Genomic DNA, 27,914 nt, shown 5'->3' with positions numbered 1-27,914 from the left:
ACTTGTGTATTCAGTCTGACTGGTTAATGTTACTCCAGATCTTAGTAACAGACCTTAGAAAAGTTCAATAATAGAAACTTACAGTTTATGAGTCTGTTCATAGCCAATCACGAGCCAGCATCTCTTGTAACAACATATACATTTCATTACTTGACCAATTGGATGAATTCACTTCCAAATACACCTCAACAAGTTTCCTTTGCAAGCTGTCACTTTTCATGTGTATATTGCCTTTATATCAAACTGCCTTTCAAAAGAATGCTAGGTCATAAAAGGATTGTAGGCAATCCAACAAGACAATCAAATCAGAAGAATATATAATATATAAGCAGACTACAATAATTTGACCAGAAGTTGAGAAAAAAGACCATTTCTGTTGAGCTATTACATGTCCATTTTTGATAATGTATTTTTTTTTAAATAAAACCCCTCATATATTGATCATTGTGTCATATAAAGATTCATTTGGTTGCCTTATGAAGCCAAATGTACCAAATGAATATCAAAACTCATTGAAAATGTCAATATATCTTAAAATTGTATGTTGTGGTAGAAAATTCCATACATTCATATAATCTCTTTACCAACCAGGTACAAGTTTAAGATATGTTGAAGTCCTCAACAGGATCTGACATACTTTATTGTTGAAACAAATGTGACATTAAGATAAATAAACCATAAGGAAAATCTGCATATAACATTCCTTACCTTTTGGGCTGCAGAATACATGTTAGCCATTTTCAACTCTAAATTAAAAGACTTTTACCATTTTCATGACATTTTATATAGCCCATAAAAGCGCATGTATAATAGTTCACAAAGAGGTGCTAGGTAGCATATAATTATAAAAAACCTTGCATTTCTGATATATTCAGTTTGCTAAAAATATGTACTAAAATTAAAGGTAGGATGCAGACATTGTGGTATAAGTTCATTATCTTTGGTAAAATGTTCTCACTTTATTTATAACCATATTTGCGCTGATATCCATTTTGCGCATGGTCTGCTATTACTTATGCCAACAGGAAACATGTAAGTGAATTTAAACAGTATTAGATTATTCAGTACAATCATGACTCTCATCATACATTCTTTTAGGATGTTGCTAGCACATAGGGGAAAATGTGTGAGTTCTACTATCTACTGTGACTTACTACTGCTTTAACACTGTAAAATAACTGCTAATTCTTGCCATTAGAAAAAATATTTTTTTTTTTTTTAAAGGAAGGGGTCAACATGATTCTGAGAACAGTAAATTCTAAAAAAATGAAGTAAAAATATCAAGTATTTTGTAGTTGAATACAATTGCTAAAATAGAAATTTACACTGGGGCTTAACTGAAATGTTAATGAAATACTATGACCCATCTAAATAAATAACAAAAGAGGACCACAGAGAACCTCAACAAATCTCAAGATGTTCAAGGGATGGTCAGTGTTAAATGATCACTGCCATGACTAACATCTAACGGAAGGCTCGATTCTCTCATACCGTTGACATCAACGGACATCCTGCTTTAGAACAATGTAATTGAGAGGAAAATCAGGTTCTGATTTTAATGCAGCACTCTCCAAGGACAGATCAGAAACTGTGAAGTCAGAATGGAGTTAGGATGTTCTTCATTATAACTGATCATATTAACAATGCAATCTTGATCATCTGAACCTAAGTTAATCATACAAGATTACATTTCCAGATAGCTATTAATTACACTAAATCAATTTGGATAATCAAAGGAATTTTCAATATCCCTATGACATTCGGAGACTCCAGGTTGTGCTGTATTCACACAAACACACCATATCACCACAGCTCATAGGGGGATTCAATTCTACCACAGAATCAAATCTTGGTATTTACCTTTTGCTTATTAAATATTTGATTTAATACTGGAAACTTTGGAATCATAATTCTGATGAAGAATAAGGACTTAAATGTTTTTCTACATTCCTTGTTTCAAGTACTTTTTCTAAAAAGAGAGAGACTAACAGGCAATATCAACACATTCTGCTGGTAAAGGGCTCGATTCTGTTTTGTAACCCTATTCACTGAAACAGTTCCCAGTAGTCATATTGAAGACAATGAAATAACTTACATGAGTAAGAGTGAAGGATCAGGTCTACGGTCTCAACGTAAAAACACATTGTGTCTAATCTAGTCTTAGTTCTTATAGCAATGGAAATAATACATTGGTAACAGTCAAAAAGGAAATTACATTTGACCCAGTATTGACCTCGTGTTATTTTCATTATCATTAAGAACAAAACAAAGGGATAACTGTAATTACTGTAGTAAGCAAGTCTGATGTTCCAATCATTCTCAATGAACATGGCACTTTCAAAAACAAAATTTGCAAGTTAAAAAATAATTCAGATTCCAAATTATTTAACCTTGATGTTTAAAAGGGTTTAATGCAAAACTGCCCCGAAGAGCACAATGATTTTTAAAAAGGTTTTTTTTATTATTAAAAAAGTGATAAAAATGGAAGATGCAAAAGTGGGGAGAGGACGAATACACTTAATACATGTATTTGCACCAGCGAAAGTCATACTCTTAATGAGTCATTAGTGACTTCATCACTGATCACTTATGGTCTTTATCATGTATAAATGCAGTAAACCACTTCCCACTGTTGCAGTGCCCTTATATGTGCAACACACATATTAAAAAGTAACAATCTTAGCGCCCAATATTCCTAGGGGCTGATCTCCCTTAGATTCCATAGTAAGATCAGGCTCCCAGACTAGAACAAAATATGCTCTTCCCAAATAATTTAGTGGTCAAAGTCTGAAGAATTTAGAGAGCCTGTCACTTTTTTGCTTTCTTGGCTTTTTTCAGTATATCACACTTTTTCCTGTTGGGACGCCGGCATCTTTCATCAATGCTCGGTATACATTCATAATGCCACACTTCTTCCATTTTCTCCACGGGGTAAACTGCTTCAACATAATGACGGATCAATCTGAGTCTGGTGGGATCAAGTTGCTTCTTGTTACAAGCACCTGAATGGTTATATTGCAGTCTGAGATTCTCTGGAGTAAAGAGCTCTGGAAAGAGTCTTACTAGAAGCCTGGCAGCAAAGTTTCCCACAGAAAGGCTCTGCTGTACTATCTCTCTTACCTCTTTATCAGATAGCATGTACAGAGAAGGCACAGGGAAGTCTGGAGAAGGAACGACAAGTTCGTCGAGTGGTATCTTGCAAAAATCTTTGCTGCTTCTTTCTGGCGGCAGTGGTGGCCCTTCAAACTCTTCTCTGAATCTTTCTGGGTTTATTGCATAGGTAAGAAATTCTCTCCTCTCAGGCCCTGGAACATGAACTTTCCGCTGCTGTTGGTATGTGCGCCTCTGTTCGGTATCCCTGCGTCGACATCTCTCATCAAGCTTCCCAACAAATTCCAATGTCCATACCCTATCGTTCTTTGCTCTTGGGTACAATATTTGCACATAGTGTCGAATTAATTTAATCCTGGTTGGATCAAGTTGTTTCTTGCCTAGTGATCCGCTACAGTTGTATTGCTTCCTTAGATTTTCATGAGTAAACAGTTCAGGGAATAAGTGAACAAGCAATCGAGATGCAAAGTTTCCTATGGACAGACTGCTTTCATATATATTTTTAATTTGTTCCTTGTTCAACAGGTAATCCGGGATAGAAACATCAAAATCGGGAGGGGGGATGTCAAGTTTATCAAAGTCTATGGGCACAAGCCAAATCTTTTTTGACCTTCTTCCTGGCCTTTCATATTCAAAGCTGTCTTCCACTTTTATGATAGATACATCATCAGGCAAACTAGAAGAATCATAGCAGTCATCTCTCATCTGTTCACACTCACTCCCATCCATATACATACTTTCAAGTTCATCATTTATTCGCTGTGCACACTGCTGCAACCACGCCTCCTCTTCCTGCACATCAGGAAAGTAAATTTCTGTGTATCTTCGAATTATCTGAAGTCGATGAGGATCCAGCTCTTGCTTCCCAGAATCTCCATAGCAGTTATAGCTTTCAGCCAGGTTCCTGTGGTCGAAGAGCTCAGGAAATAATCTGTGTAACAAAAACACAGAAAATTCCCCAGGGGATGAAGCTTCATCTAAAAATTCATTGAGATCCTGAGCATCTAGAACATAATCTGAGGTGGTGGCATTATCCCTGTCCAGGGACAAAGCTTCCTCCTGCTCTTTATCCTCAATGAAATGAGAGGACTCTACCTGTTCAGACTCATAAAAACTGGATGACTGCACACTTTGCTGACTATTTTCCATTTCCCTTTGTGCCCAAAATCTACTGAAAAAGTCATTAACTTGGGGCAAACACTCCACCTGCCACACAGCATTATTCTTCACAGAAGGATAACAAACTTCCACATAGTTTCGGATAAGCTGCAGATGAAGCGATTCAAGCTTCTTTTTGTTAAGGAAGCCACATGTGCTGCAGCTCCTGTTGAACTCATCATCGCTGAAGAGCTCTGGGAAAAGCTGAACTAGTAACCGGCAAGCCAAATCTCCACCTGATGTGCTCTGATCCATGATCTGTTTGAGTTCTGCAGCGGTTAGCTGGTACTCGGGGGGAGGCCTGAACTCTGCTACAGACTCTGTTGGGCTGACATGCTTTTTAATTCTGCTGACCTCAAGAGACAACAGGTCAACCTTGCTGTGAAGCTGAGACATATTGGAATTCAGGGTGTTGAGGGTGTAAAACATTTTCTGTATCAAAGAATATATGTTTGGATCGGAATCTGCGGTGGAAGCTGTAACAGCGATGGTAGCAGCAGAATCCCTTTTGCGTTGATCACTCAAATTCCGCAGATGGGAGGGGCTGCTTGGATTGACCTTTTCAAACAGCTCATAAGAAGAAAACTGCTCTGCCCCTGGTGTGCTCTTCTTCTCTGTAATTTTGTGTGAGATGCCATACAGAGGTTTCTTATAGGATGGAGTGGTCACGTCATTGAAGGGTTCTTCTTCACACAGCCATGTTATATTGGGATTCTTGTTCTTGTTAGGCTGCTCTACGTTTACCTGAGTGGGTGACCCAATATCTCGGTTCTTCATGTTTGAAACGAGGCCCTATAAATCAACAAACGTTGTATTAGTAAGACAGTTTGCTTTAAAATAATAGCTACAAATTTGTGTTCCACAGGTAGGTGTCATTAAATAAATATGCACTGCCTAATTTTCATCAATGAACCCAACTGTGCTATATAAATCAAGTTCATAAATGTATTGAAGGAAAACAATCACCAAACATGCTTTACAGGGAAAGTATTATTTTACTTCTTTGTTCATGACCTCTGTTATGCAATAACTATACAATTATAATACTTAGCATTTTTACCGAGAGAGCTTTAAATGCTATCATTACCTCCCACTTTGTGTCTGAGGAACCTGGGTGGCAGAGAGGTTGAGTGAAAGTAAGTCAGTGACAGAGCCAAGAACAGAATTGATGTTTTCTGATTCCGAATCCTGTGACCTAGCCACAACCTCACTGCTCCCCCAACTGTATTTTAATGTTTCATTAGTCTCCCTATTACCACCCCAGGAGGACACTGTGGTCCAACAGCCTTGACAGGTGTGTTCATTTTTTCTCCTTTTGCTCTGAAAAATGTATGCAAGTATTTACCCCCAGCGGTCCAATTCAGGGACAACTCTATGATACCAACCCAACTTAAAAAAACCCAATATAATTAGTGAAAAGGCCTTTAAAAAATGAAAGTAGAATGATCTGTTTCTGAAAGGCAGAGACATTTATATTCATTGAATTCCTCATGGTTCTAAACCAGTTAGTAGAGAAGTCTTTAAGAATTCATGCTATAAATTATTTTTAAGCACTGCATTTCCTAACCGTTCCTCATTGTTTGAGTTCTGAAGCAAATGTTTTCATTAATTCACTGTAAATATTTAGCTCATCATTTATTTATTTTTGCAAGCACATGGATATTGTGAATAACTCCTAGAAAATTAAGTAGGTGAACAACAACAAAGAATTACAATACACAGAACTCAAAAACATGTGAGAACACACACACATTTTGAATCTGACCATATTGAATTTTTCCCCAGCTTGCTAGACAGAATATTAATTAGAGAAAAAATAAAGAACTTGCGTTCAAATATTAAAAAGCAATGAAATACAGACTATGGGCCTGAGGTTAAGAGGTGATGAGCAACTGTAAGTCCTGTCCTAGGATCGGGCCCTTATACTGTGGATCTTCTCTGAACAACAACAGTGTAAAAAAAAATGGCAGCACCTTCTTACTCAGCTAATCTGCTTCCTAGGTGTATTCACACTCATATCTGCTTACCCTAGTGACAAAAATAAGTTTACACTACTTTTTAGTCCTATAAGCAATGCAGAGCCCAAACACATAGGGTAGATCAAGCTGGGTTCTATTCTACCTCATGCATCATCACCAGAATAAGATAAATTCCAATTGCAGTGCCATATCTTGCCCATTTACACAAGTGTAACACCACTGAAGACCATGAGGTTGCATAGGTGATAAGTGAGGGTGTTAATGGGTTCAATTTAGAGTGCAGAATCCTATCAGCAATGATAAGGGTCAGAAGCTTGATTTTCAGATCCAAGTTGATTCTGCAGGGATAGCTATTAGAAACTTCCCTCTCCAGTTTTACTTGTAAACGAAGCACATTTGAGATGGACTAAATGAGACATGATAAACATGGAGCAACACCAAAACATCACTTTTCAGAGAAGTGCCCTTGTTAAGTGGGAAGATGTGGCCTAACTAAAGCACCTGTTATAAGATTCAGTAATACCAAGGCTCAACAGACAGAATTAAGAACAGGGATCTCTGGCTTTTCAGATTAAAAAAAAATTAACATTATAAAGAGATATGAACATATGGTGAAACTTGCTCTTATCTGGTAACCTCATGTCTTCAGAGACTGCCCCAAATTATCCTCATATACAAAGAGCACAATTTGGCTCCATCTTTGTTAGAAGGCTTGTTATGATAAGCAAATCATTTGTTAGTCCTTTTCACCATAGGTTTTTTTTGTGACCAATGAAGCAATAAAACATGACAATCTGAGGGTAGTCCTGACTAATGCTCAGCTCAAGTGAAGAGGCAGGAACAAGGCAGTACCTAGGAAGTGTATTAATCAGCATGGAGTCATCATCTAAAGTGCCTTATTTCCCTTCTAAAATGAATACATAAAAGTTAACATTCTTGGGGTTGGATGGGGCCCTTTGGAAGAAAAGAAGTGCTTACGCTGAGAATTATGGCAGATCTCTGTATGCGGTAAGGGCAGCAGAACTTCTGCCCTTTCACTAATGCAGCTCACGATGTTTGGATCTGGTTGTGGGAGGAATTTGTAGATCTGCATTTCAGAAACACACGGTCAATGTTCAGCTAACAGCTAGTGCCACATCTGGGACTAGATTTAAGCATTTTCTGTTAATCTGGGATACCTTGTTCTGCCTTCAGAACATTCTCCTTGCCACCAGTAATAATCTTGACACTATACAGATTTTATTGCCAGCTGGGTATAACATTATCTGAAGCACACAGAGTATTTTTGGTGAAAGTTCAAAATAATCTATTGTGGAACATTCTTTTGTATTATCCATAAGGACCCTGGACTTTAAGCACAGATGTGTGTATGTATTTCAGATAATGCTATACACAGTTAAAAAGATTATCAGTTTACTGTACTACCAAAAAAATTACAAGGCAGATTGTTCCATATGAGCTACAGGCACATAATACCACGCTACCTACACTGTCATAGGAAGCTACTGTATTACATATTGTTGCTGCGTTAGTCATATTACATATTGTTGCTGAGCTTTTATGAAATGTAAGTAATTTGCTATTGTGGAATAATCTTTCATATTATATTTTAGGACCACAGGCCCAGATTTTAAGAAGTATTTAGGCTTTGTTCCATTCAGCATTGCAAGTCTTAAGGTTCATTTTCAAAAGTGGCTCAGGCACTTATGAGCCCAAGTCCCACTGACTTACTCAAAATATTTAACAACTTGACTTTTGGTCACCACCAGAACTGGAAAGTAGAGAGAAACGCACAAATAAAAGCATTAGTATTAAAAAAAGTTAGCCTCTCAAAGGTTCTGCTGGAACTTCAGACTAAGATTGTGGTTGGTTATTTATTCTAAACATGCTGATTCATCCCTAGAGTCAGTCAAGAATAAATTTTCACTATAGTTATTGGGTTAGGTTCTGGCCCCATTGTAAATCTAAGGCAACTACAGTAACTCCTCACTTAATGTTGTAGTCATGTTCCTGAAAAATGCAACTTTAAGTGAAATGATGTTAAGCGAATCCAATTTCCCCATAAGAATTAATGTAAATAGGGGTGGTTAGGTTCCAGGGCAGCTTCCCTACTCTGCAAGCACCAGGGGCGGAGGGCTCAACCCTCAGCCCGCCCACTCCACCCCTTGCCCCAAGCCCCCACCCATGTCCTCCTCCTTTACTTCGCATTGCGTCCTGCGCCCCCACTTCTAAATACCACAAGCTAGCTGATTGCTGGGTTCCAGAGGCAGGGGAGGGAGGGGAGAGGCGTGCTGAGTCCTTGCTCCTCCCCCTCCCTCCTGCCTCCAAAACGCTGCAAGCCAGCTGATCGCCACCAGCAGGAGGCAGGGGAGGGAGGGGAGAGACGCACCGAGTCGTCGCTCCTCCCCACTCCCTCTGCCCGGGGCAATCAGTTGACTTGCGGCGTTCGGGAGGCAGGGGGAGCCAGCGCGCCAAGTCCTCGGTCCTCCCCCCTCCCTCCAAAACACTGCAAGCCAGCTGATTGCCATGGGCAGGAGGCGGGGGAAGGCACTGAGCTGCAAGATCTGCCGGCGGGCGGGACATACGAAGGCTGCCAGCTGTGGAGAAAGCAGGCAGCCAAACAACGTAAGAGTGGAGCATTGCATAACTTTAAATGAGTATGTTCCCTAATTGATCAGCAACGTAACAACGAAACAACGTTAAGCGGGACGACTTTAAGTGAGGAGTTACTGTATCAACTTCAAATAACTTCTAATTTAGAGTGGTTTCACTGAGATCAGAATCTGTCCCACTGTACATAATCTGGAAAAATTACAACCCTTGTCTGGCAATTGGGTTAACCCATGGGGATCTGATTGCAGGACTGAGGCCTAAATTTCTAATGAAAATACTAACAAAATCTTTACTGTAGGGACATGAGAGGGGGGTCTATGATCAGTCAGACCCAGTTAATCCAAACCAGTATGAGAATTCCATGCTTATAAGCATTATTAGAAACAAATAATTGCTTCAGATAAAAACAATTAATGGTAACATTTATGCTGTAAAATGGGATACTGCTCACATCATTAAAAAATATCCAGATAAGTAGTATGGGTAAACTAGGCAAAGATTATAGTCATGTCTGACTATAAACAAATTAATTGCTGGTGTGTACTGATTTAAAAGAGTTGTGCTCTGCTTACACCAGCAGTAAATTTGGCCCATAAAATCTGAACAGTACATCATGCATAGCCACATGTAGAGAAATCACCTCTTGAGTAAAGCGTCTTTTCTTCACACTGGGTAAAACCTCTTGCTGGCTCCCTGAACCATCACAACCAAGTGAGGTCTGTTTCCGTTTGTTAGAATCCTGTAGGCAAGTAACTGAGCCATCCAGTGAGTGTTTCTCAGGAGATCTGGATGTCACGGAGCAGTCTAGTGCTTCATCTTCATTTTCGGTTTCTACTTTCACAAGATTATTTTTTATAATTTTAACTAGAAAAAGAGAAGGTGTAGAACAATCAAGCACTTCCTTCAGAAATTCATGATACCCTTACAACAATGTGCTTTCTGTTTGTTTTTCTGAAACTACCTTTTGAATAGTGTCATTATTATTTATCATTATATAATGGCAACACCTTGAAGCCTCAAGTCCCCAAGTTGGGGCACCATTGTGGTAGGAACTGTACAAGCATATAATAAATGACAGTTCCTGCCCCAAAGAGCTTACAGCCTAAAAAACAGTACATAGCAGGTGAGTAGGCAGGTAGTACAGTAGGCACAAGTTTGGGGGAGGGAGAACGATGATGGGTAACAAAAATAATAATAGGATGTTTTAGCAGCTAACTTTTCAGTCATTGTCATAATCATTGCTTTATCTCAATGCATTCTTCATCTAAATCTACAAAGTCTTCATACAACTAGTATTTTTTATCGGACTAGAAAATAAACAAGATATAGCATTTTACCTTCATCATCATCATTGAATTCAGCTGAGTTCATCTTCTAGCCCACTAAAAAAAAAAAAAAAAAAGACATCAGTAGTTTTCTAGAAACAGGGCATGGGTTGTATTTTCAGCCTTTTGTTAAAAGAGGTCAGAAACCTGCTATCTACAACTATTTGCTATCCCTGGACAATATTAACAGTTCTTGGGCAATTTCCTATCTGCTCCATTTTTACTCACATTATAACAGGCAGCCACTTTTCTTATGTGTTTCCTGGACAGCTGCAGATCTGCCCAGCAGTGTAAATTGAACAGAAAACAACCTGAGACGGACAGAAAAGTAAGATGATTTAACACTGAAGATTTTTTCTACTGTGAAGAACATTAGTTCAGTTGTTTTAACTTTCTATATAAGTAGAAGTGTCTTGGCAGTGCGTAAATAAAAGTTCTCTGAATGGTTTTTTTTGGCCACATTGTATTAAGTGGCCACCTGTTATAAGAGCCAAAAAACTTTGGAGGCCCAAGGGTGTCCAACAAGTTTCACTGTAGGTCAATTTCCAGTGTTCACCACAGCTGAAAAATGCAACACAAACTATTTTATAATTAAGGGTTAAACTAGATGACCCTTGCCGTCCCTTCCCTATGATTCTATAATATGCCTAGGCTGTCTGAATAAATTTCCATTAAAAAAAACAGCTATTTTGATGTGGATTGTGATATTGAAAAACCAGCAACCTATAGATTTACAGTAACAAATGTTTTTATAATTATTAACTGGTGGCCTCCAAAGAACATCAGAATGCTTTTTTAAAGGAAAAACAAAACATTTTCTACATTTCCCTAAACCTAAGATCACGTCATTTGTTATAAACTCCAAATTCTGGGCATGTCTCAAAAAAGAAGGCTTCAAACTCCAATGAGGACAGACAGAGCAAGCATCCTCACCCAGCTCTCACTAGCCATTTAGAAGTACACATCCACCAACAGTGGCAACCAAAATTGGATACCTTTAAATCAGCCATACATAGTTCAGATTATCCAGATACATGTCTAGCTCATAGGCTCGCCTGGCCAAAAAAAAAAAAATAAAATAAAATAAAAATAAAATTATTTGAAATACACAAAAACTTCCATAACTACATGGCTTTTCAAAATAGACTTCTTTCACCAAATCATACCTTTTCTCTAGTCAAGCTCTGAATGGGTCAATACTGCCCAAGTCACTGTGACGTTGTGCAGTCTATATGGTTTTATAAAAATATAAGTGAATATAATGTAACTGGGATATGCTTCATGCAAAAGGTCTCTTGTAAGGTATCATTACAAAGCTCATAATCTACTGAGTGTGATCATCCTGTTTGTAGAAATGTACCACTCTTGTATCTAAAACTAGAAATATAAAACATAACTCTGAGGGCCTATTGTAATTATGTAAAGTGTGGGCCATTAAGGATGGTTTGGAATCTTGATGTAGGGTTACCATACGTCCGGATTTTCCCGGACATGTCCAGCTTTTTGGGCCTCAAATCCCCGTCCGGGGGGAAATCCCAAAAAGCCGAACAAGTCCGGGAAAATCGGGACATGCGGGGCCGGGGGTGCTGGGCCGGGGGCTGGGGCCGGCGGTGCTGGGCCGGGGGCCGGGGCCGGCCCGACGGTGCTGGGCCGGGGTGCTGGGCCCAGGCCGGGGGTGCTCGGACCCCAGGGCCCGAGCCGAGCCAGGCTGGAGACGCTGGGGGGGCCAGACTGGGCTGCGCCTCCTCCCCCCACCCCCGCTTACCTGCTGCCTGCTTCAGGCTTCCCACGAATCAAATGTTCGCGGGAAGCAGGGGAGGGGGCGGAGTTGGGGCGGGGACATGGGTGGGGCTGGGTGCGGGGCCGGGGCCCCGTGGAGTGTCCTCTTTTTGGACACTCAAAATATGGTAACTGTACTTGATGACTCCCATTGTCTGCAGATGGCTGTATTTACCTGTGAGTCTTCCGGTATATGTGTGTGCTGGCAAGTGAGTAATTAAGTCTTGCAGTGACATGTGATCATGTCACCTGAACTGGAATCCATCTTTAACCTGGTGCTTTTCCAGTGAGGGGGGGTGGAAACCCAGAGGGACAAAGGGTTCCCACCTTATGCAAAAGATATATAAAGGGGTGGAAGAGAACAAGGGGGGAGAGGAGCCATCATGAAGAAGCCCCTAGCTATCTATCACCTGAGCTGCAACAAGAGCTGTACCAGGGGAAAGAATTGTGCCCAGGCCTGGAAGGTGTCCAGTCTGAGAAAAACTTACTGAAGCATCTCTGAGGGTGAGATTATCTGTATTTAGTTTGATTAGACATAGATTTGCGCATTTTATTTTATTTTCCTTGGTGACTTACTTTGTTCTGTCTTTACTACTTGGAACCACTTAAATCCTACTGTCTGTATTTAATAAAATCACTTTTTATTTAGATCTGAATCCAGGGCTGAACTTCCCCACAGCTCAGGGATAGAATCATAGAAGATTAGGGTTGGAAGGGACCTCAGGAGGTCATCTAGTCCAACCCCCTGCTCAAAGCAGGACCAATCCCCAGATTTTTACCCCAGATCCCTAAGTGGCCCCCTCAAGGATTGAACTCACAACCCTGGGTTTAGCAGGCCAATGCTCAAACCACTGAGCTTACTCAGAGTATGTATTAATACCTGGGGAAGCAAACAGCTGTGCATATCTCTCTATCAGTGTTATAGAGGGCCAACAATTTATGAGTTTATAAGCTTTATGCAGGGTAAAACGAATTTATCTGGGTTTAGACCCCATTGGGAGTTGGGCATCTGAGTGCTAAAGACAAGCACACTTCTGTGAACTGTTTTCAGGTAAACTTGCAGCTTTGGGGCAAGTGATTCAGACCCTGGGTCTGTGTCTGGAGCCGGACGGGAGTGTCTGGCTCAGCAAGACAGGGTGCTGGAGTCCTGAGCTGGCAGGGAAAACAGAAGCAGGGGTAGTCTTTGCACATCGGGTGGCAGCTCCCAAGGGGGTTTCTGTGATCCAACCCCTCACAGTCACCCATAACCAGAGATTTTCTGGTTAAACACCCCCCCCCACGCAAGCACACACACACATATTTATGTCCCATGAATATGCCTTATAAAACAAAAGAAATTTTGAAAGACTATAAACAAAGAATTGCAATTGTAGTCTTATTATTTAATAGCTGTGTTCAAAATGATTTTAAAAGAATCTCAAGTACTGTTAAAATGCTTTATGTTAAATACAAACATTTGAATACTGTGCACGCTTTCTCTTTGTTAGTGGCTGGTAGCTATTAATAGTAAATATAATTAATACATTCAGTGTGAGATTTTGTACATGTGACTAACAGTCACAACACAGAACTCAGGGCCCATGGGGAGGGAGGGTGGGGTAAAGTGCCTTTAAGTCACCTTTGCGCTCTCCTTATTCTGGACTATTCCAGGACCCCTCCTGTCCTCAGGACACTCCCTATATAAGGGTTTGGGAGGGGGTCCTTGGAGGACAGTACTCTGCTTTGGCCCTTTTACTCAGCATAATTCTCCCCCCCCTGGTTTTGACTCTTAACTTGCCTACATAAAAGTTATGCCAGTTTAACTAAAATTAGGGGTTTTTTTACATCACTTTAGTTAAACTGTTGTAAACATCTGTGAGGAGACACTTAAATTGATTTATAAATGACTTAAGCCAATTATTAAAACAATTTAAAAGTGTGCCATCCCAGGGGTTTGTGCTGATTTAACTAAATCTATTTTAAAATTGATTTTCATTCAACCAGTGCAATTTATGAGTTTAGGCAAGGGCTGTACAATCCTTTCTGAAAAATCCTGAAAGGACAGCACTGTGGCCTGTGCTCTAGGAGAAAGTTAAATTGAATTGAACTTGCCTTGATATCCCATATACGACATTAAACTTCCAGGCCAGTGACTATTACATTTCATTTCATTTTATTGTAGAAGGCACAGCTTTGTGAAGACATGGCACAGTGCCAAAAATGTGGGAGTGACAAGGAAGAAGATGACAGCTGAATGTAGTTGCTGAAAATTTTATATTTTTTGGAAGGCCCAAGTAGGCAACCAAGCAGACATCCTTATAACAATCATATACTATATAGGAAGTCAGATTTTTCTAGGTTTTTCAGGCAACTCTTTGGGGCATCACTGTCAGGGATCATGCTGACTGAGAGAGGTGGCAAACATAGAGCCAGAGACCGAAAAGAATAGACAAATATAAATATATATATAAAGAAAAAAGAGAAAGATAACAAAACCAGTGTACAGCCTCCTTCTGTAGGGTGATACACATGGAATGATATTTTTCTTCTGTCACTGCTGTTCAAACAACAGGTAGAACACTTTGGGAGAGGTCTCTCCGACAGAAGACAAGTGGGTTGGAAGCAAGAGGTATGTGAGGGTTTGAGAATCACAGTTGGGAGTTAGGAATATGAAGAGAGGGTATGTAGTTGCAGAGCCTCTTTTTGAGAAGAATCCTGGACCAGAGCTAGCCAGAGGGAAATGGGCTAGGGAAAAAGACAGAAAACAACAGAATCAAGGAAAAAATGGTGCAACAAATAATCAAATTGAGAAATCCATCTGAGAAGGTAAGTGAGCTCCTGGTTGTTGATTCTCATTGCACTGAGTGTATGAAGGGGTTGAAATGTTGCCTGATCTGTCTTATTTCAATATAAAATTAAATCTCTCTCCCTTACCCTTTTGTCTCTAAAACAGTCACTAGTTCTAGAGAAGAATAAACAGATGCAGGGCAGAAAACACTAGTACTGAAGTACTTATGTAATGTGGCCTGGGAATTTGGGTTTGTAGTCATGACTACCAGAGATGGGAACTCAGGGACATCCACCCTTAGCTACAGTATCTTGCTGGGAAAAGGATCAGAGCTGCAGCTTGTGTCTCGTTTCCCAGGAAACTGGGTTTAGGAGCCTGATAGACCATAGCCATTTTGCATACCAAATACCCACAACAAGAAAACCATACTCTACACTAATCCTACAGGCCAAATCCTGCTCCTACTGAGATCAACAGGAGTTTTGCAATAGACTTCAGTGGTATCAGGATTTAGCTGAAATGGCTTGTTAAATTTAATTTGTAGTTACCTAGCCATTTTGAGTTAAACAAAACAAACAAAAAAGCATCTTAAACTGGTAAACTTCTATTTTTAGGGTTGTTGCTTGTTTGAACACATTTAGAACAATAACTTGGTTCAGGCATTTTAAGTGTTTGCTCTTGGTTAAAACACATTTATTCCTGGGCTCATGTTGCGTGCAAAGTTTCATTCTAGAGAATTTTTATTTATAAATGTCTAAAAAAAGGCCTATAATAGAAATACTAACAGTGTTACCCGAAGAATCCACTATTAACATATAGAATTTTTTTTCAGAAAGACAATCAGTTCTTACAACTGTGATCATAGGTTTGCATGCTGAAAATGAAGCAAGTATACTTCCTCTTGATCTTTCCTCAAATTTGCACCCAGAAGTGCCCCTTATTAAAGGCATCTGCAATTTTGTTTCTATTGGAGTCCCTAGCTCAAGTTATCCATCCAAAGAGAAACTCAAAGAGGTGCAATATTCAGATAGATTCAATATTCAAGGAAGAAGAGGCAGAGCAGTCTCACCATTTGACAGTGGATGCCATCCCCAGGATGTAAGCAATAAGTCATTGAAAAAGATTTCCTAATGCCTTGTACTGTTTGAAAACAGTATGCAACATTTACATTAATGTAACTAATGTTTAACTCATAAACAACTAAACATAGCACGTGCCCACACTTTTACGACTAACATAATGCCTCTCTTGGCACTATGTGTTGGTGAAGGTGGCATCAGATAAAGTATGTATACTGCTTTGCACTGTTCCTGTGACATGCCACTGTTTGTGTTGGAGTTCAGATACGAAGAGACAAACGTTCCTGTTTACTAAGCTTGCTATTTCAGTCTTCAAGACTAAGACATACTTCAAAATTTTCAGATTTCTGAAAAGACTTAGCCATGCTAGTTAAAAAAAAGTTTCCATTCTTCTGATTGAGATAGTCTATAGTTGTCTAGATAGTTTCATCCATTTGTCTCGGGGAAAAAATCTCTTGCATCTTACACACGGATATGAAATGAGTCAGTACTTTTCAAACTGATCTGTGAAGCACTCGTCCACAGAAAATGGTTTGGTCATATGGCACTGGGTCTCCTTGCTTCCAGCTGCTAAACTGCATTTAAATACGTTAAATATGCACTAAGTACCTTCCTAATGTTACTTTCCCGTGTGAAAACATGTCTCCTTGGTGTAATGCAGTTGATGCTATGGGGCTAAAATACATTCAGAATTTGCGTTGCTATTTGCTCGCCTGTAATGTTAAAAGAGAAACTATGCAATCAAGAATAGAAGTGGTTCACGAGACAAGCTATTAAGATGCCCATTCTATGAAAAATGTCAGAAATAAACATAAATCTCAAACACTCAACAGTTTGGCATGATGTTTTCATAAAACATTACAGGGGAGGAACAGCAAAGCAAGTTTTGAATGTATTTTAGCCCCATAGCATCAACTGCATTACAACCAAGGAGACATATTCACTGTAGTCAGGTACCTTCAATTTTATGAAAAAATAATCCTCTGGACAGAAAGTGCTTACATGCGTTCTTAGAATCATGGAACTTACAGGTGTTATAGACCTAGCCTTGATGGCTTTTTCTATAGGTATGCTACATCACTACCTCAAACACTTCCTTCTCACTTCATCATGACACCTTTAATATGTAAATCAGTAACTATTTACAGATGTATATATTCAGTTTATCCACCAGGATATACAACTCTAACCTGAATAATCATGGTGCCTGTCACTCCAGCCCTTATCCATTGTTTGCTATCCCCATGTGTAAGCACTTCAGAGCAGTGACCAGGCCTATCTGTACTGTAAAGTGCCTGACATATTTGACAGGTTTCAGAGTAGCAGCCGTGTTAGTCTGTATCCGCAAAAAAAAGAACAGGAGTACTTGTGGCACCTTAGAGACCAACAGATTTATTAGAGCATAAGCTTTGGTGGGCTACAGCCCACTTCTTCGGATGCATCCAGAGAGAGTGTTGTAAAACTAGTAACAACAACCATCTGTAAAGTCACATAGAACATCTTCCAGCCAATACAAGATAAAGACTGTTCTCTGTCCCAAAATTCATTCTTTAAGAGTTCCGTAGTTTAAAAGGTGTGTGCCAGGCACATGCAGGGTGTAATTTTGTATTATATTAAAAATATAACAACCATTTATTCTGCCTATTAAAAACATTATCGGTATCTATACTAATATATACAAGACTTCATGTTTCTAGTTTTCTAGAAAAGGTTTGATACTGACAATTAAAATCCTTGCATCTGACTGTATTGTTTAGCTCACAAATGCATGTTAAGTGCATACTTATTTTTTCTTCAGTGCAGATCATACCTCAAACATTTGACTAATATCTGCAGCAGTTCATATTTCCCTAATTCCATATTAACTGTAAAAACATGATATAAAACCCCTGCTTTCATATATTACACCTCTACCCCAATATAATGCTGTCCTCAGGAGCCAAAAAAATCTTACTGCGTTATATCGAACTTGCTTTGATCTGCCAGAGTGCACAGCCCCTCCCCTCCCCGGAGCCCTGTATTACCGCGTTATATCCAAATTCGTGTTATATTGGGGTAGAGGTGTACTTTCTTGTATGAATGATTTGTGCCTCTGGTGGGCTCATGGTGGTACACTGCTTTATGCCTTTCAGTGAAGGCCGCCATAAGTATTATGCCTCTGATTTTAGATTTACTTGTGTCTGAAGAGGTTGAATCTTTATTTTTTTCAATCAAAGGATGGGATGTACCAGTATATTTCAGTGATAATAAGGATTCTTGAAAATTATTTAAAAAAATTATCCACCTTACTTGTTTTAAGCAGAGCGGAGAAAATATTCTCTTTTCAAAGGATCAGATAATGTACTGGGGCTTAATTAGTGGTTGGAGTACCTGATGGCCTAAGGAGATGCCACTGCTTAAATTCCATAGATCTGATATACTAAAGAATTTTTGTTTCCCTCCTTTACCCCCACTATCCCTGTAGCAGTTTTATCAAAACACCACAAGAAGAGTCCTGTACTAGATATTTATTTTAGAGAACTGACACCTGGAACACCAGCAAACCAAAATTCTTGTGTAAATATTAATGTTCAGTGAGGGTTAATGTTTATATTGCAGCTGTATGAAAACTTTTGTGTATTCACAAGAACCCTGTATATTTAGTCTAAATCTGTTGCTTTTCTGCCAAGATTGTATGAATCAGAACATGCCTTTAATATGCAAAACTTCTCTTTATTGGAAGATTAGTAATTCCCTTAAGATACTTTATCTTACCTTCTGTTTAAAGAGGTTGCTAGTTTACTCCTATCTTTTTCCAGGTATACATAGGAAGTAAAGTTACTGTTATGACTAACCTGCAGATAAATTTCACATATGGGTTATTCATTAAAGTCCAAGTTCCTCAGCTTCTGTAAATAGTTGTGGCTCACTGGAAGTCAATAGAGTTATGAAATTTTACACTAGCAGAAGAGTTGGTTCTCATAAATATTAAGTCCTTGTTCCATTGAAAACAGTCAGAGCTTATGCTGTTGATTTCAATGGAACCTTAATTTGGCCATACGCATTTTCATATTTAAATATTTCCTTAAATAAAAACCTACTATGAACAGATTTCTTCTGATTTTTGGAATTTTAATTACTATATATATTTTAATTTAAACATTCCTCTACCGTTGGAAACTCAACACAAAGCAGCACTGCAACTGTCTGCATGACATCCAGCATGAGAAATTGACTACAAAGGGTTATTGTCAGCATATTACACTTCTGGCTGAAATGTCTTCATCTGCTAGTGTTACAAGTAACACTTAAAATGATTATACTAGAAGGAAACAAAAAAAATATCAATTCTGTTTGCTTTGTACATTTGACAGCACTTTGTATATAGTCAGTTTCCCCTGAAGTTTGTGTTGGTCTTACTGGAGGGGGAAAAAAAACATCCCCACCTATGTAGGGAAATATGACTGTGAAATTACTTTAAAAGGCAAGGGATTTCAAGGGCAGATCTGGTACCTGAAACTACTAGTAAGTTATTAAAAATTAATTAAAAGATTTTAAGTTGAAACACATGTGAAACAAACCAGTACAGCTTTACTGCCAAAGCTGACCAAACTGCATGTAAGCCGACAGCATAAAAGTACACTAAAACAGATGTTTACAGTTCTATCACTTTTAATAATCCAAGATGTTATTAATAATCTAATGTTGGATTTTTTTATTATTTTGAATATCTAAAAGTGCTACTCAGAATTAAATGTCTTGGACAACATATTGCAAACCTATTCCAATGCTACAACATAAGTACGATAAAAGCTTTTAACTCACAACCTCTTTTGTTTTTAAAACACTGGGAGACAAAATCAAAGTGTTACCCTCATGGACAAAAAGTGTACCAATACTTTATGCAGATTAAAAACCTCGTCTGCTGTCCTGTGGAATACTGGCAGCCTCAAGGCTCCACAGAAGCTGGTTTCTAATAGTGGCATCTTGCCAATAGTACTTATACGGCATGCTCTCAATTTGTTTTTATTTTTAGTTACATCTACAGATGCAGTTAAAAAAAAAAAAAAATCTGTCCTCTCAATCAGTGAAAATTTCCCCACAAGTTGCATTGCCATTGCCTCTTCCTAAAATGTTGTCAAATGACAACTTCATCTTCAAGCGCTCAATGCGCTAGACATATTTATTTCCACCAACATGCCAACCACAATTTGGCTTTTCATGTAGGCCGTCTTTTTTCTGAGAAAAGCAGCAAGATTCTTTTAGACAAGGTGTCTCCAATTTTATTTTAGTCTCTGTCTTGAACCTCTGTTTTCCTGCTTCCCTGAAAAAAGGAGCTGTGGTGTCTTCTTCAAACTATATTTAATTGTCCTCTGGTTTTTACCCACTGGACTTGCCAAAATGACCTGTTAATGACATGAGGTAAACAGCTGGGCCAGTGCTCAACATAGTTTAATTAGACAAGAACAAATGATGTTCAGCACCACTGCAGGAACAGCAGTTACAAAGGTGTTAACCATCACTTTTGGCACCAGTTGAATCAGAAAGTTTCTAGCACTGTATTGGACAGTTTATTCTACTTTACAAAAAATCTTGGTTTTAAAAATATAAAACCAAGACATTTGTGTAATACATACAATACATTAAAAAATATAATTGCACATTGCAAAACAGGTATATGTTGGCACATATTCACTCAGACAAATTCAGAGTCAACTGTCCAGCCTGAACAGCTGGGCCAGGTACTAGGTAGATGTGTGTGGAGGAGTGGGAAAAAGATAGATCATCTGCCCCGGTCCTTATTTCTTCACCCCGAGGGGGAGGGGGGGGGAAGGAGAGAAGAGGGTGATCCATGTAGTAGCAGATCCTCTAGCCACATTTCCACCATATTACAGACCTGGAGCAAGATCCTCAGCTGATATAAGTCAACATAGCACTGTTGGCTTCAATGGAGCTACACCAATTTACACCAGCTCAGGGACTGCCCCATGATCTCTGCTTCTTCCAGGGGATGAGGTTTCCATTCTATTGCTGAAGAGTTCTAAGTGGTCATTGAGAAGATGACTAGATTTGCCCTCAGAGCACAATTATGAATAGAGCCCTGCACAAATACAAAATTTGTATTTGCATCTGATCCCCAATCCTCAAAAATGATCTGCAGATATAAAGCGGATATCCACGGATTTGTAGGGGGTCTAATTATGAAAATGCATTCATAATATTTATCAGCAATGATACAGAACCAGAATAAATCAATATACAACTGGAGTCATTAAAACCTAGTAGCATTCATGATTGTCAGCATGTTAGCACCTAATTTAGTCGGTGCAAAACAGTTCAAAGAAACAAAATATTATTGTTATGGATTTTACATTTATCATCATCATTCTGGTAATAATGTGGTAGGTCCTATCCACACAGAGAAGACACAGACCTTGACATGAACAATTTACTATTTAAAACAGTAAACATAAAGAGGATGATGGAGAGGGATTAAATAAAATATTTTAAGTGTTTTACTGAGTTTGACCTTTTAAAATAATTATCAGCAATCCCCAACTACTTCTTTATCCCATTAAATGTAGCTGGTTAACTTACTGCAGGCACTACCATAAAAATGGGTCCTGAGAACAAATTTGAAGGAGAGGGTAGATAAATTAGGGGACCTGGTCTACACTTAATATCTAAAATCCACACCCCAGAGTGTACCTACAGCACCCTAACCCAAGTGCAGAGACAGCAAGATCAATGGAAGAATTGTTCTGTGGCCCCAGCTACCACCGCTCTGGGATGGGAGCTCCTACAACCGCAGGTAAACCCTTCCATCGCTGTAGCCTGCGTCTACACTAGGGGGTTATGCCAGCACATCCTCCGCAGTGTGTACAGGGGGCAGGGCCTCCTCTACAATGGGGATTAGCCTTAATTCCATCTGTTGGTCCCGCTCCGGGAGCCGCACTGGGGCACCCCCCAGATCCGTGGGCAGCGGGGGGGCTCATGCTGCCTTGAAGCTGGGCAGGAAGCGGGAATCGGGGCCAAACCTCCCCGCGGACTAGGGAAGGCGCAGGACAAAGCACAGAGCTCGAGCCAGAGCCGGACTGCCGGGGCCGCAAGGCTGGAGCGATTTGGCTCAGTGGCAGCGGGAGACGCCGGCGCGGCTAGTGGCAGTGACGGGGCCGGGCACCCCGGAGGGCGGGGACAGCCTGTGGCCGCGGGGGAGACGGCGAGCCAGGCCCAGCTGCGGGGAGCGGGGGAAGCAGGGGAGGGCGGGGCGCAGGCAGGAGGGCGGAGCGGTACCTGCAGGGGCAGCCGGGTCTCCAGCCTGGAGAACCGGGTCCCTGCACGCGCCCATGGGTGGAGGGTTGGGTGGGGGCAGCTGCCCGCGCGGGGACTCCGGTTCCTCGGAGCTTCACCTCCCGCCACGTGCGTGCCGCCCCGCGGGGCGGGCTGTAAGGAAACCCCGCCCCGGGGCGGAGGCAGCAGCAGCCCTGTTCGTTCCCCCTGCGCACGCGGCGGTGAAAACCCACGACCAGTCCAGCGCGCGCGGCAGCGGCGGCTTCCGGTGCGACCGCTGCCCAGGCGGATCTATATGTCCGGGGAAGGTCGGGTGACGGCGTGACCGTTCCACTCTCTCCCCCCCCCCCCCCCCCGCGCGCTCCGGAGATGGAGTCGGCCAGGCCGCCGCCGCGCGCGCGCCCTGAGCGTTGCCACGAGCCATCGCGCTATAACCATGTCCCGAGCGCAGCCAACAAAGGGCCCCGGGGGGCGGGGAGAAGCGGCCGGGACCCGAGCGGGGCTGGGGCCTGCTGCCCCCACTCCGGGCCGCCCGCGGTGCTCTGCGGGGGCAGCAGGGAGCGGGCCGGGCCCGGGCACACTCACCTGGGGTCGCGGCGGGGCCCGGAGCGGCGGCGGCGCTGGTGCCCGGGTTCCCCCCGCTCTTTGTGTGCGAGGGTCCGCGCGCTGCGCTCTCGCGTGACGTGACGGGACCGTGTGTCATTTCCGCACAAGGACACAGCGCCCCGAGCCGCGGCCAGCGCCACCCGCGCCCACTGGGGACCCCGCGCCCCGCCCGCACGGGCTCCTGCCCCCGGGGGGGCACCGCCCGTGGAAATACCCGCCCTCGCGCGACGGCCGCCTTGTCCCCGCTGCCTGTAGGCCGGGGGAGCCGCCGATCCCTCCGGCCCCTGTGCAAACGCGTGCGGCGGAGAGGCCGGGCGGGCTCAGGGCAGAGCCAAGCCGCTTCCCCCCGTCAGGAGCAAAGAGCAGCGACACCTCTCGCGGCGGGTGGGGATCCACCACCCCGGAGCGGGGCTGGCAGCCTGCCCCTGCCGGCCTCAGCCCGGGCCAGCCCCAGCGACAAAACCCGGCCCTGGTCTGAAACGAGCCAGTCGGCGGGACCGAGCCCCGACTACCGTGGGTGGGAGCCCAGCCGGCCGGCCCCAGCGCGATGCACATGAAGTTAGCGGGGCACTAGTGGGCTAGGGAGCAGCTTTGGCCACAAACGGCGGGGTTGGTGCCTGACTGCTCGCGCACCGCTCCACGCCACTTGGCGTGTGGCATGAAAACCAGCCCGAGCCTCCGAGGCCAAACCGCACCTCTCCTTCCCTGCCTCCCTGAACGGTCATTTGTAACAACTTTCCCCACATGCTCAATCTTGGTGGGTCGGCGGAGGCTCCCCCCGCCCCCCTTTCACACCTGACTCGTGAATCCGGTTCTGCTGGCTGTTCTCTAAACATACTCATCATCATCATCGTGTTACGGTAGCAACTAGAAGCCTCCTTTGTTAGGTACAGCACAAAGCCATGGCTGGCCGCAGTCCCTACCCTAATCTACAGTCCAATAAAACACTAACAAGCATTTTGACATGGTGGGGGCTCTACACTTTAAGGAAGTGGCACTTTTCTGGGGTAATCCGTGAAAATCAGAATTGGATTGACTCAGTTTAAACATCGAAACCGGGTTTCCCTCTATACATAAAAATACATCTTCTGAAACCTGCTCCGAGGAAATGAAAATTTATATGTACTTAGTTCATTTACGGTACTCAAAGATCATGGTCACCTTCATGCTTCCTATTTTAAGAATTAAGAATGGATATACTTAGTTTGGCACAGAATATGCCTTTAAAATATTTAAATAAGCTCCCCTGCCAAAATCATAGTAACTGTGACTAACATCCAGATCCAATTATGATTGTTTGAACAATCCATAAGAAAAATATGAAGAGATTCATACAGGGCTGCATCGGCTCTGAACTTAATGATGACACTGGTACATAATACATTATAGACACAGCCAAAGCCCACAAAAATCGCATTTCGGACAAGTTGTCATAAAAGGAAATCACCTAGTTAAAGAAACCACTTTTAATGATGCCTTGAAATTATATAAAAGCTACACTTAGTATGTCTCACTTCTATGAATAACCTCCGAGAACAGGTATTTTCTGAATTTCCTACTGCCAATTTAGAAAGGCTATTATGCAGTTTAGTTTCGAGTGTGCAATTTCATTTAAAAACACTTGATTATTTAAAAACATTTACATTTATTCACATGTTAAATGCTGTTTGGTTCACTTTCAAGCTGAAGTGTTTAGCAGTTTAATCACTTAACACCTTGAAGCATTCGTCGTTTAAACTAGGATCTTTTCAGTTGCTTCAGCTTTGGTCGGAAGGGGGCTGCAATGACTTACAGTTAATGGAAATCGCATCGTTTCTATGTTAAGTACCTGTGTATATTATACTTTTTCCCGAACTTAACTACACATTGCCAGGAATCCTAACTTAAAAAAAAAAGTATTGACAAGAGAGACATTTGCAGTATCTTAGAACATGTCCGATATTACTCCAGCAATTCTTACGTTTCTTTGCTATTAAAAGGGGGAGGAGGGAACGGAGAGCAAATACTTTCCCACTGTCCAAAATTTGCATAAGTTAGTCTCATTTAATGTGTGTAAAATATAAATTTCCAGCCCTGCAGAACTGTGGGCTATTTGAAGTAGATCGAAAGAGCGGTCTTCGTGAAATGTCTCCCACTATTTAGTGACCCTTTGAAATTAGTACGATATCAAGCCTGACACCTTTTATATGTGTTTTCTTTAGATAGGATAGGGTCTTTGGCCCTGTTGATAGGAGTGGAAGATGTCCTACGATGCTTGTTAATAGGATTTTCCTTTTACTTAGAAGAGTGTGTTTCATTTTATGAAGTCATCATTCATATGATTTGTCTTTTTTCCAGAGAGCACGATCAATGATGTCACGGTTGTTACTTTATAATAAAAATACACATAAAACCATAGCAATAGGCAATCATTTTTGTGATAAGATACAGGGCAAACAAAATTAAAGGCTGCAAAACAGAAAGTGACGAAGTACAAGGACTGCTTCATTGATTAATAAAATCGCAGGTAAAATAGCTTGAGCTCATCAACGCCCAGATTTAGGAGTTAAACCCAAAATTAGTTTGTTTGTAACCTAGTGAAAAGAAATTTCAACATAATACATCTAGTTTTATTTTCACAAAAAACAAAATCCTCTGTAAGTCAAACTACTGAGAATTCACATAAGAATCACTAAAATTAATACTGTCCTTTAGAATTAAGGCTGTAGTGTTCATTAGTCACATGCTAAGCGGTGGATCTAAAGAGTAAAATAGTTACTAAATATATTGCCCCTCTTAATGACATATTTAGATTTTTGAAGTCTTAAAACAAAGTAACAGATTTTGGGGTATGCTTGTAAAGTATTTCTTTGAGATTTCTTTCCTGCAATTGCAGAACTCTGCCAAAATCTCTTGAAGCTCAAGCTGCTGGCAGATTTACAGTGACAGATTCTATGAATAATCACAACAGATAATACTGAGGGGGGGGGAAGCAATAAAATCCTTCAAATTAACTATTTACAGGCTACTGTTTATAGGAGCCCCTAAAGCACAGATTACTGTGAGCTCCTCTGATAAATCACTAGAATGTAGGATACATTATCAACAAGACAAATTCCCTACAGTGGACCCAGTTCTAAACAGTGGTTCAAGATAAAGAGCTGTTCCAGATAACTTTATTCAGGGTCTTATATTTACTGTACTGTGTTATCACCATAAAACTAGGCCAAATTCTGTGTGATTTATCTTCTTTCAGTATTGTACAGCTAAATGAACATGCTATTAAAGGGTTAAATGTTTTAACACCTGCCACAGCTGTTAAGCAGTGTTGTAGCCTCAGTCTGATTTTACTTGAATGCTTTGCATGGTGGGATTTAGTAAAGGGAAAGAGAAGGGAAAAAGCTAACTAGTGCAATCCCAAATTCAATTTCAAAGCCCTTGAGAAAATGCTTGCCAATTTGAATTCCATCTCATTTCTACTCTATGGTGCTGGCCAGAGGCACTGCAGCTACTGGGGGACCCACACCCAGGAGGAGACCTGAAGGCCTCAGCTAGATATTCAGGAGCATGATCATGTTGTTGCAGAAACAACACTAAGCACGCTGTCTCCAGGCAGTGCAGATAGCAAGTTTAGATTGACTTCCCAGACAGTCAAGTCCTGTTTTTTTTCCACCAGCTGAACATGTGCTACACAAGTTACTTATTCAGATGTGCACTTTTTTGTTTCATGCCTTTGGCTCAAAAGCCACTCTGTGACACTATGGCACACTGGGAAATTCCAATTCAGCATGGGGGGAAAAAATCCATTCTGCTATTTCATACAAGTGAACTTTACAGGAAAACTCGTTATCAAGGTTAAGTGTAAACAATGCAGCACTTGTCACTTGACCCAACTGAAACTAGGTTACAGCTGTAAAGAGGTGAACAAAAACTGTTGGAATCTAATTCCTAGTTTAATATTTGCTCAAAGTGGCTTGAAGGTAGAAACCTGAAGGTAGAAAGCATCCCTATCCAAAAGTCCTATAGAATTTAATAAGAATGAAACTAATAAGGTTCTATACAAATTTACTCTAACAAACTATAGGAGCCAGATTCTACCCTAAGCCATGGCCCCTTTATGCCAGTCCACTGGCAGGAAGGATCCATAAGTCAATAAATGTGTCCAGGTAGGAATTTTTCTGTGGGCAGTCCTCCCACATGGGTATAGAACCAGTGTAGCTGGCTTTTACACGGTAGGTGGCATGATTGGAGCATTGCAGTACTATACCAGGCTTTTGAAGCCATAGCAAGGTAACAGTTTAGAGCAGCCATGAGGCTGCTTTAACCATACTAGGGGCTGGGCTGGTGCAAAAATGGGGAGTCAAAAATGGTTCTTTTGCGGCCTTTTCACTCAGCTGTGCCTCACACATATTTGGCAGAGGTGAGACTCTATCCAAAGAGTTTAATATAGATTTTTACCTATAGGTTTTTGAGCTGTCCTATAGAACTCCATAACAGGGATGTAACTCTTTATCAAATCCTATAGGAAGGTTAAGAAAACCTATAGAACACCAGAGATTAAAAAGGGGACCTCCAGAAATAAAAGGTCACCTAGCTAAGAGCTGTAACAGATTCACATCCTCTGTGGATTAGGTAAAGAGGGTGATATGTACACACACTCAATTGGTTACATAACCAATAACTATAACTGACACAAGCAACGTAAGAACTGGGTCTGACATACTGGGTCAGACCAATGGTCTATCTATCACAGTATCCTGTCTTTCTAATGCCAATGCCAAGTGCTTCAGAGGGAATGAATAGAACAGGTAATCATCACGTGATCCATCCTGGGTCACCCATTCCTACCTTTGGGCAAACAGAGACTAGGGACACTTCAGAGCATGGTTTTGCATCCCTGCCTGTCTTGGCTAATAGCCATTGATGGACCTATCCTCCATGAACTTATCTAGTTCTTTTTTTAATCCTGTTATAGTGTTGACCTTCACATCCTCTGTCAAAGAATTCCATAGGCTGACTATGCATTGTGAAGAAATACTTCCTTTTGTTTTAAACCTATTGACTCTCAATTTCATTTGCTGACCCCTAGTTCTTGTGGTATGAGTAAAAACCACTTCCTTGTTTACTTTCTGCACACCAGTCATGATTTTATAGACCTCTATCATACCCGACCCTTAGTTGTCTCTTTTCCAAACTGAAAAGTTCCAGTCTTGCAAATCTCTCCTAATATGGAATCTGCTCCATACCC

The 27,914-nt window shown here is 41.2% G+C and overlaps 1 protein-coding gene across 6 annotated transcripts; it reads right to left on the bottom strand.

Moving 5' to 3' along the window:
- Positions 1-68: 68 nt before the first annotated feature.
- On the bottom strand, positions 69-22,978 carry BEND3 (BEN domain containing 3). Of its 6 annotated transcripts, none has more exons than XM_054023939.1 (5): positions 22,667-22,978; positions 11,182-11,241; positions 10,199-10,497; positions 9,502-9,725; positions 69-5,061 (listed from the first exon to the last, which is right to left on the bottom strand). In XM_054023939.1, exons 3-5 carry the CDS (start codon positions 10,230-10,232, stop codon positions 2,809-2,811), a joined length of 2,511 nt encoding a protein of 836 aa, XP_053879914.1. In that variant the 5' UTR covers positions 10,233-10,497; positions 11,182-11,241; positions 22,667-22,978; the 3' UTR covers positions 69-2,808. The 6 variants fall into 6 exon arrangements, with proteins under 6 accessions (XP_053879914.1, XP_053879915.1, XP_053879913.1 ...); XM_054023940.1 differs by lacking the exon at positions 22,667-22,978 and having other exon boundaries at positions 10,199-10,243; positions 10,415-10,497; positions 11,182-11,756; XM_054023938.1 differs by lacking the exon at positions 11,182-11,241.
- Between the last annotated feature and the right edge of the window lie 4,936 nt (positions 22,979-27,914).

Source organism: Malaclemys terrapin, chromosome 3, assembly GCF_027887155.1.
Source record: "Malaclemys terrapin pileata isolate rMalTer1 chromosome 3, rMalTer1.hap1, whole genome shotgun sequence".
Lineage (NCBI taxonomy): Eukaryota > Metazoa > Chordata > Testudines > Emydidae > Malaclemys > Malaclemys terrapin.
The sequence above is the reverse complement of the archived record's forward strand: the minus strand, read 5'-3'. Positions and strand labels throughout refer to the sequence as shown.

Bases quoted from the DNA above. Each gene is read 5' to 3' on its own strand.
- BEND3 (XM_054023939.1), bottom strand. From the start codon at position 10,232: ATGAACTCAGCTGAATTCAATGATGATGATGAAG. The intron at 9,726-10,198 runs GTAAAATGCTAT...CTCTTTTTCTAG, and splicing joins ATTCAATGATGATGATGAAG to TTAAAATTATAAAAAATAAT. The intron at 5,062-9,501 runs GTGATTTCTCTA...GTTGATTTATAG, and splicing joins AAAGACGCTTTACTCAAGAG to GGCCTCGTTTCAAACATGAA.